The sequence below is a fragment of the Dipodomys ordii genome, unplaced genomic scaffold (genome assembly GCF_000151885.1).
Source record: "Dipodomys ordii isolate 6190 unplaced genomic scaffold, Dord_2.0 Scaffold4, whole genome shotgun sequence".
Classification (NCBI taxonomy): domain Eukaryota; kingdom Metazoa; phylum Chordata; class Mammalia; order Rodentia; family Heteromyidae; genus Dipodomys; species Dipodomys ordii.
The window spans coordinates 28081037-28091530 of record NW_012267220.1 but is presented as its reverse complement, the minus strand read 5'-3'; the positions used below and the strand labels follow the sequence as shown (position 1 = coordinate 28091530).

At 38.8% G+C, this 10494-nt stretch overlaps 1 protein-coding gene across 1 annotated transcript in view; it reads left to right on the top strand.

Annotated features, from left to right (window-relative positions):
• Fut10 (fucosyltransferase 10 (alpha (1,3) fucosyltransferase)) overlaps positions 1 to 8724 on the top strand; it is an 82622-nt gene extending 73898 nt beyond the window's left edge. Inside the window, exon 4 of the mRNA XM_013024182.1 lies at positions 8303 to 8724. Within this exon, the coding sequence (XP_012879636.1) occupies positions 8303 to 8536 (234 nt within the window). The 3' untranslated portion in view covers positions 8537 to 8724. The remainder of the gene's footprint in view (positions 1 to 8302) is intronic.
• The last annotated feature ends 1770 nt before the right edge of the window (positions 8725 to 10494 follow it).

Genomic DNA, 10494 nt, shown 5'->3' with positions numbered 1-10494 from the left:
ACCACTTGAGCCACAGCACCACTTCCGGCTTTTTTCTTTTTACTTATGTGGTGCTGAGGAATCGAACCCAGGGCCTCAGGCATGCAAGGAAAGCACTCTACCACTGAGCCACCTTCCCAGCCCTATACCACATTTTCTTGATCCAGTCATCTACTCAGGGACATATAAACATAGTTGTGCTGGTAGCTTTAGTATTGCTTATTTGCCATCAGATTCTCTTTAATTCTTAAAATTCCTAAGGATTTTGCTCCCCTTTTCATGAATTGACTGTCTTGTTATTGCTGAATTGTAAGAATTCTTTTGTAGTTTTAATTCAAATCAGCTTTATAATGAACAAATACTATATTTTGTTCCAATATGTAGATTATCTTTTGAAATGTGAAATTTAAATTTTATTTGTGATGTTCAGCCTATCAATTTTTTCTTTTCTGTTTGTTTTTCCTGCCTATTAAAAAAAAACAAACAACTTTATGTGCTATGTACCAGTGGCTCATACCTGCAATCCTCACTGCTTAGGAGGCTGAGATCTGAGGATCATGATTTGAAACCAGCCCCGGCAGGAAAGATTGTGAAACACTTATCTCAACTAACTACCTCATAAATGCTGGAAGTGGAGCCATGGCTCAAGTAGTGGAGTGATAGCCTTTAGCAAAAAAGCTTAGGGAAAGTGCGTAAACCTTGAGTGCAGGCCCTACGAACAGAACATGTGCGTGCACATGTGCACAGACACACACACACACAAAACTCTCCACAAACAAAAATACACACCAACAAAATCCTCCAAAAACAACAATAAAAACACATCTTTATTGTAATTCTAGGCCACTGAGATTTTCTTCTAGGAGATTTATAGTTTTAACTTTTTCATTTATGTCTGTGACAGGCTTAAGTAAATTTTTTATGCAATGTGAAATAAGAACTGAGATTTGTTTATTTGGACATCCAGTTGTTTCAGAATACTTGGTTGTAAAATTATAATGCAGTGGTTAAATTGATTTTTTTTCAATAATCAGTTGTGTATGGTGTGTCAGAACAGAGCAGCTCACGTTATGGTGGGCAGAAAGAAAGAGTGCGAGTATGCTTGTGTATCTATGGTGATTTTTAAAGTTTGTTGGGCTGTTGAGGACCACACCCAGAGCCTTGTGTCTAGTAAGCATGTAGCCTATCACTGAATTATACTTCCAGCTCAATGTTGATGATATGTGAAGGTTAAACTGATTTTGTCTTCTTGGGATGAAGAAGGATTGATTATAGTGTACTATTGTTCTTACTAAAGATGTGTGTGTGTGTGTGTGTGTGTGTGTGTGTGTGTGTGTGTGTGTGGTGCCTGGGTGCTGTCACTGAGCTTTTTTAGAGGTTAATTGGAGATGAGATTATCATGGACTTCCTGCCCAAGCTGACTTGGAACCACAATCCTCAGATCTCAGTCTCTTGAGTAGGTAGGAGTGAGTCATAAGTACCCATCTATTTTTAAATTGGAAAAACAATAATTCTTACATTTATTGATCTGTACTTTATTTCTAATATCTTTGTCTATGTGTTCCTTAATCAGCACATAAGTTTTCTACTTCTATTTTCTATTTTATCTTCATTATTTTTATTCTCCTTCCTTTTGGCTTAATTTGCTCTTCTTTTTCAAATTTCTTAATGTGGAAAAGAATATTGGATGGGAGCAGTGTTCCCCAAATGTCAATTTGATTAATTTGCTTGTTAGTGTCACTCAAATCTTCTATATCCATTGTGAACCTCTTTATTTTGGTATTCATTGAGAGAAGTATTGAATCTCCAAATATAATTGTTGACTTGCCTACTTTTTTCCTTGAGTTCTGTCAATAGTTACTTCAAGTATCTTTAGGGTCATTAGGTTTTTAGTGTTGTGTTCTCTGGACGGACTAACTTATTTATCATTTTGCTCTTCTAGTTTACTTCAGGGAAGGTGCTGATGGCTGCAGGTACTGCTTGTTGAGTGGAAAGATAAAGCTAAATCTGTCATATTCAGTACTGGAACTGTAATGCCCTTATGGGTTTTGTTGTTGTTGTTGTTGTTACTGTTTTATTTTGTTTTTGCCAGTCCTGGGGCTTGAACTGAAGGCCTAGGCACTGTCCCTGAGCTTCTTTTGCTCAAGGATAGCACTGTACCACTTGAACCACAGTGCCACGTCTGGCTTTTTCTGTTTATGTGGTACTAGGGAATCAAACCCAGGGCTTCATGCATGCTAGGCAAACACTCTCCCACTAAGCCACTTTCCTACTCCCTCATATGTTTTAAATATGTGTAATAACCTAGATTTCAGGAAAGCAGATGCCGTTGGGTCCACCATGAAGATAAGCTCATAGGAATCCCCTATTATCTGCTGTAGTCCATCTTGTTCTTTTCAGAGATTAGAAAGGTCATTTAAATGTATGTATGCATGCATGTATATAGGAGGGGGTTATGGCGATGACAGCCACACAGTGTGATAGAACATTCATCTCAGTAATTTTTCTAAGGATATGGTTTTGGCTTCAGAGTTACTCTTCTGGCAGATTTAAGGGATTTGCTTTATTTTTCTTTTGTTCTGTTGGTTTTTTTTAACTGTAATAAGATTGATGTGAATTTTCTCCCATCTGCTAAGTATAACTATCCCATATAATCACCAAGAAACTAAAGAAATAAACAGAAGGTGTTTCTGTAGAAGCATTAATACTACTAGGCACAAGAAGAACCTCCAGTTATCATCTGACTGCCTTATACGCCTACCCAGGGGACTGTAGAAAATAGAGTCTAATAACAATGCCAACTCAGACCCTTGAACCCAACAGTCTTTGAAAATTTCAGATTTCAAACAATCCCACAGTGATGGCTCTTTCAGTTAATGAGCTCTAGTCTGTGTTTTTGAAAGAGCGAGGGACTTGAATTTCTTGTTATGGCGTCAGTTTTCTCTTTGCAATTTTTCCATCTTGCTCTTTCCAAACTGACATGGTAGGCCATACTGAATCTTTAAGAATTGGTTACAATTTTAGCTGATTTCTTGTTATTTGTATAGTGGCCACTTCTTTCTCCTGGGTGAAATAGGTTGTGTATCTATCTTTCTTTGGTAAGACTCATCACTTTTTGGAATTCTGTTCCCTGATGGGTTCAGGAAAAGTTAAGAAATTCAGTATTATCTAATATTTTCTCGTTGCAGAAATAGAAACCATATACTCATTGGAAAACCATATACTCATTTTCAGTTCCTGGGGCTTGAACTCAGTGTTTGGGCTCTGTTCCTGAGCTGCTCTGTGCTCAAGGCTAGCACTTGAGCCTGGAAAAATAAAGCTGCTGGAAGTGTCCAGCTTTTTTTGAGTAGTTTATTAGAGATAAAAATCTCACAGACTTTCCTGTCAGGACTGGCTTTGAACTGTCATCCTCAGATCTCAGCCTCCTGAGTTAACTAGGTTTACAGGCGTGAACCACAGGTGCCCAGTTCTGGAAGGAAAATCTTACCCAAGATCTCAGCTGGAAAGGAATGCTGAAAGTTCTTTCTAAAAATTCCCTATTTCATCAAATGTACTTCCTTCAGGTCATATTGTAAAATATTTCTGGCAGAACCTTAGAGTGAGAAGAGTTCATTTCTTTTATTAGTGATATCACTTCTGGGTAGAACTGTATCCTGCACTGTTGAATGGACCCTTCATTTGAGTAGGCAAGCAAGGAAATTGAAAGGCAAACATCTTTGAAGGATCTGGGCCTTAAAAAAGCCATGGAAGGTCATGTGATAAGTACAATGATCAAAACTTTGTAACTCAGAGATTTTGAACAAGTTGTCTGTAAATTTGGCTAAAACATTCCCTATGTTGAAGATTTTATTGTTTTAACAACCTGTTTTATCTTTCATCAATTTTGGCAGATATGTGATGCTTTAATTTGAACCCAAACTTCCTCTTCTGTAGTCACATCTTAACTATCTGCTTGTTATTCTTCAGGCCAGCAGAATACTGCCTGCTGTTTAGAATATGATCTCCCAAGAATTGTTTTCTGCTTAATTCCTTGGCACCTCCTTCATAGATTCTGTTCTGTTCTCACTCCAAATACCATGAACTCTAGTTAAAGTTTTTGAACCTACTTCTAGTCCTTTGAACTTTTTATTGCTATTGAGACTTCCTAGACTTTCAATCTGAGCATTTCTTCATAGTCTTCAATTTGGGTTTTCTGTGCTCATTGATGTTGCAAAAGCAATACTCACAAGACACTAAGTTGGAAATGAACTTTACAGCTTGGGTGGGGACAGGGAGGAGGGATAGTGAGAGAAAAATGAGGGAAGGGGTAACAATGTTCAACAAGAAATGTACTCATTACCTTACTTATATAATGGTAACCCCTCTGTACATCACCTTTACAACAAAATAAAATTAAATAATGAAAGAAAATGCAGCACTGGACACTGATGTGAACTATGCAACTCGTGGGTGGAGGCGTGAAGGAAGGACTGGGAGAGAATGAGGGAATAGAAGAAGGAAATGTACTCATTTCCTGACTCATGTAATTGTAATCCCTCTGTACAACACCTCTTTAACAACAATAAAGTAAATTTAAAAAATTCAAAGCCATTTGAACCTCTGACCCTTGAATTGAGCTTTTCCTATCAGTGTGATTGTAGAATCTTCCTTTGCCTTATGTTGTGAAATTTCATGAGAATGCACTTTGACCGGAGATTATTCATCCCTTTAGGTCTTCAACTCTAGGTCTTTCAACTTGGAAAATAAATGTGAATTATTTCCTTGGATATTCTTTTTCCTGTGTCTTTTCTGAAACTCTTGATATTTGCACATTAGAACTCCAAGACTGATCTCCAAATGTTGAACTGATCTGGAAGGTCTAATATTTGAATGGTTTTCTGTTTCTTTATCTTGTTCTTCACTTCATGGAACATTTCTCAACTTTGTCATTAAACCTTTCTATTAATTATTTCAGCCATTATAGATCCAATTTCTAGCATTGTTCTCTCTCTTCTTTCTCTCTTTCTTTCTATCTCTCTCCATATCTCTGTCTGTGACTCATATTCCCCGAACACTTATTTTCTGGTATCTGGTTCTTTCCCCCCTCTCCCTGCATCTTTTATTTCCTATGAAGATCTTATGCAGTTTTTTAAATTTTTCTGAAAAAAAATCTCTTCTTGTCTATTTCTCATGTTGAAAACTTTTCTCAGATGCTTTGTAATCTTTATAACCTGCATATATTAGGGTGACTTGGGAGTTCTGAGCATCAGGGTGATGTATTTGCTATGCTTTGTTAGAGGTTTGGTCATTTTCTTTGTAGATATCTGAGTTGTATCTTCTGAGACATACCCCATTTTCAGAGATATACCCCATTTTCAGGGAAGGACCCTTTATTTTCCTGCCTAGATCATGAGGCTTTGGCTGCCATCAATGTAAGAATATGTTGCCAGTTGATGGCAAAAGAGTTTCGGTATTGGTTTTTCTGGGCTCATTGAATCTTTCTGTATTCAGTCCCCCCGCAATTGCCCTCAGCTCTACCTTCTGTTCTTCAGGTCAGGGACCTTGCACTGTACTTCTCGAGAGAATAAACCTCTAATCGCTTTTGGGTAGGCGGTACAGGAGATACCAGCACCTGCCCATCAGCCCCAGAGGACTTGAGTACCTAAAAGTTACCTTTCTGTTAATTCTTTTCACATTTACTTCCTTCCTCCCACTTCCAGGAGTATCTTTAGGGTGCCTCTTTAGGGTTCTGTTGCTTCTCTCTCTTTTTTCTTTTTATTTATTTATTTCAGTGAAAATACTGTACAGAGGGGTTACAATTACATGGGCAAGATAATGAGTACATTTCTTATCAAGCATTGTAGCCTCATCCTTTGTTTCCCCTTCCCATTCCATCCTTCCCCCTGCTTCCCCAACCCTCCTCCCCCCACCAAAGTTGTAAAGTTCGTTAATTATAGTTTACTACTTTTCTACCTGCTTCCTAGTCTCCAGCTTTGTACTGCTCTCTTACCTGCTGCCAGCCTCTCAATTTTTACAGGTTAACATCTTTTGAAAATGATAATGCTTTTACTCTAATGTTTCATGGGAGAATGAAATTAAATGTATGTATTCAGCCTGCTGTCTCCTCTTCAGCCCCATGGTTATTTCTCTATTCCCTTCTCCCTGAGAAAAATGGCAGAGGGCCAAATCTTAAACTTGTTGGCCTTGGAATGTAGAAAGCTTCTGAATAGAGCCTGTGGTAGATCAGGAGAAGATCCAGGAATGGCAGTCAGAAGACCAGGAGAAAGCACATACCAGGCTGTTAGCAGCAGAGGTCTACATGAAAGCATTTTAAAGCTGAGATGTACTATGCAAAGGTCAGATATCATTAGTGTTTGGAAACAATATCCTAGTGTAGGGAACAGTTGAGTGCAGTCAAAATATATTAAAAAACAAGGGCATAAGGATAGATGTAAAAATGATGCTTGGTCCCAAGTGTGGTAGGTCCTGCCTGAAATCCCAGGGTGGTGAAGACTAGAAGAATGTTTTTGTTTTTGTTGGTCGTGAGGTTTGAACCCTGGGCCTGGGCACTGTCCCTCAGCTCTTCAGCTCAAGGCTAGTGCCCTACCACTTGAGTCACAGCACCACTTCTGGTTTTCTGAGTGGTTTATTGGAGATAAGAGCCTCATGGACTTTTCTGCTCCAGCTGGCTTTGGAACCATGATCCTTAGATCTCAGCCTCCTGAGTAGCTAGGATTGCAGGCATGAGCCACCGGCGCTCGGCCAAGACTAGAAGACTGTAATTCAAAGTCAGCTAGAAAAAAATTCTTTTTGTAACTTTTTTATTGTAAAACTAATGTCCAGAGGGGTTATAGTTACATGAGTTAGAAAAGAATTCTTGAGGGAACTTTCAGTCCCCACTTGAAGCAATAAAAGCACATGTAACAATACATACCCATTTCCCCAGCTGCATGGGAAGAGTAAATTGGATTATAGTAAAGGCAGAATCAAAAAGGTCTGGGGCATAGTTTAATTGTTAGAGCACCTGCCTAGCAAGGGCAGGGCCCTGTGTTCAGTTCCCAGTCCCACCAAATAACGTGTGCGCGTATGAGCAAGCGTGCACACGCTGCCCCTGCCCCCACAATGATGCTTGGTTAAAATAACAAGTAGAATAAAAGATATGGTCATATATGGGTTAATGAAAAGTCAATAAAATGAGAATTCATTTTTCAAAAAAGTATTGAAGCTGGGCACTAGTGGTTCAAGCCTGTAATCCTGGCTACTCAGGAGGCTGAGATCTAAGGATTGAGGTTCAAAACCAGTCCAGACAAGAAAGTTCCTGAGATGCTTATGTCTAATTAACTCCAAAAAAGCCAGAAATGGAGCTGTGGCTCAAGTGGTAAACCTTGAGCAAAAAAAGCCCCGGGACAATGTCCAGGAGTAATAACATACACACAAAATGATACTGAAATACCAAGAAATAAATTTCATACATTAAAAAGTCTTCTTTTGGGGTGGGGGATTATGGCAATGACATATAGGAGAAAAGGAAATAAATACATAAAAAAGTAGCAAGAGAATAGAGCAGCTTTAGAATCTGGAGAGAGATAGTAGGTTCAATCTCAGGAATACTAAATTTTTTTGGGGGGGCAATGTTTGTAGCTTTTGGAACCCTACATTGTTCCTATCTCTGTGAAGTAAGGTAGTAGCACTTCTTTCAGTTGCTTTAAGAATTAAGTGCAAAACAGAGAGAGCGAAGGAAGGGGTGACATTGTCCAAAAAGAAATACACTTATTATCTAATGCATGAAACTGTAACTCCTCTGTATATTACGTTACCTTCAGAATAACAATAAAAATTTTAAAAAGGACAATACAGCAAGCACCCAGTAGAGTATCTTGTACACAGAATAGCATGAATAAATGTTAGATGCATTCCTATACCCGTAAGTTCTCCAGCAGAGTAGTTTGAGACTCTCTTCAAGGAAGATATTTGCTTTAGGAAAGTGCATGCTGGGTTTCATGTGGTGAGGTGAGCACATGGGAATTGTGTTTCCTTGTCATGTTTTTATCTCTGTGTATGTGTGCGTGTGAACCTGGACCTTGAGCTTGAACTCAGGGCCTGGGCACTGTCCCTGAGCTTTTTTGGCTCAAGGTTAGTACTCTACCATGTGAACCCAGATTCACATCTAGCTTTTTGGTAGTTAAATGGAGATAAGGGTCTCATAGACTTTCCTGCCTGTGCTTGCTTTGAATCTCAGTCCTTAGATCTCAGCCTCCTGAGTAGGTAGGATTACAGGAATGAGCCACAGTGCCCTGCTTCTTATCATGTGCTTTATATTCTTTCTTTCTTTCTCTCCATGCAGGGCTTACCACCCAAACAATGGAAGGCGGAAGTTACGCACCTGAGTTGCCCAGAACCCACCATGTTTGCTTTCTCGTCTCCGGCGCCTCTGCCTCTAGGTGGCCACTCTTTGCGAGAGATGTGGATACCAAGTTTCCAGCAATCTAAGAAGGAAGCCCAGGCACTAAGGTGGCTGGTGGATAGGAATCAAAATTTCTCATCTCAAGAGTTTTGGACGCTAGTATTCAAGAATTAATTTTTAGAAACATCAGATTGATACAGCCTAGAGTCATCTTGAAGTTTATTTTCTAGTTTGCCTTAATATGTAATGGCCATTCTTTTGATTATCTGTTCAGATAATAATAAATCGTTGTGAGCCTTATCAATTAATAGCTATAAAGTATCATCAGAGGTTACCTCTATTTTTTATGCTAAAAATAAATATTTTATATGGACATTTGTCATATTCATTTTACTTTTGGACTGATGTACTTCTGTAGAAATTCATACAATGAAGAGTATTTTCCCTGGTACAATGGAAGCAGAGGATATAGCTGGATTTTTAATATTTACTACATGATTAGCTCCTTAGTGGTGTTTGGCATTCTCAGTGTCCCAGTGCTGAACATGAACATGAAACACATTACAACTTGGCAATGAGAGGTTCCATCTGTTGGTTTCTAGGCATGTAAGTAAAAACAAGCGCTCTTAAGCTTATTTTTCCCACTATTTAAAGTCAAAAGAATATATGTATGTCTAGCTTTTTTTTCTATACCCACAGCCACCTCTCTAACCATTCACTGTGTCTAATGGCCTCCTTCTAATTCCCTTCCAAAGTGAAATGTCTTGTAAAAGGCAACTTCCTGTATTGATTTGATCAGTGAACTGTTACCAGTTGTTCCTTATAAGTGCTGAGCAGGATAATAAGAATTACTTGGTTCGCATTGAAGAGCTTGAATTTATTTATTCCCAATAAAGGTGAAACCAGCTCTAAAGGAATGGATTTACTGAAGTATTCCTGTGCAGCATTTGATGTACGTAGATCATTTTCTTTTTTTAATTGATTATTTTTATTGTCAAGGTAACGTACAAAGGGGTTTCAAAAGTAAGGTACATTTCTTGTCAACCTTGTTACCCCTTCCCTCAATTTTATACTACTTTTCTTCCCCTCCCCCCCCCTGCAAGTTGTACAGATCATTTTCAACTTATTGTCTTGTGAGTATCACTGTTGTATTGGTTCCCCCTTGTCCTTTGTATCACCATTCTGTTCTTCCCTTTCCTTTCCCTAATTCAAATAAATGTATATACAATCCCAGGGTACCAAAATCAAACAGTGACAGCAGGGGCTACACCATAGGGAGAAGCACATACAAAAGAAACATATCTTTTTTTTTTTTGCCAGTTCTAGGGCTTGAACACTGGGCCTGGCCACTGTCCCCAGACTTCTTTTGCTCAAGGCTAGCACTCTACTACTAGAGCCACAGTGCCACTTCCAGCATTTTCTGTTTCTGTGGTACTGAGGAATCGAACCAGAGCTTCATGCATGCTAGGCAAGCATTCTGACATTGAGCCACATTCCCAGTACTGTTGCTTAGATCATTTTCATCCCCTCTGTTGCTCTTTTTACTTCCCTTCCCCTATACTTTTCTGCAACTTTTTTTTGGTGCCTGTCCAGGGACTTGAACTCAGGGCTTGAGTGCTGTTTCTTTTGTGATCAAGGTCAGTGCTCTTACACTTGAGCCAGAGCTGTACTTCTGGCTCTTTTTGGTAGTTAATTAGAGATAAGTTTCATGGACTTCCCTGTCTAGGATGACTTCAAACTGGGATCCTCAGATCTCAGCCTCCTGAATAGCTAGGATTACTGGAGTAAGCTAAGAGAGCTCAACCTTTAACTTTAATTTTTTTTTCATATACTAATTGTGCAGAAGTCTCATTGTGGTATTTCCATACATGTATATCATGTATATAATGTACTTTGATATAGTCATCCTTTTTTAAATCCCCCCTTGGAAGTATCACTATGGTTCAAGTGATAGAGCACTTGCCTTGAACTGAAGAGCAGAGGGACAGCACTCAGTCCAAAATTTAAGCCCTATGACCTACAAAAAATAAAAATAAAAAATAAAACTTTTTAATAGATGTATTTTTCTAGTCTCTCTCTCTCTCTCTCTCTCTCTCTCTCTCTCTCTCTCTCTCTCATGGCCTCATGAGTAG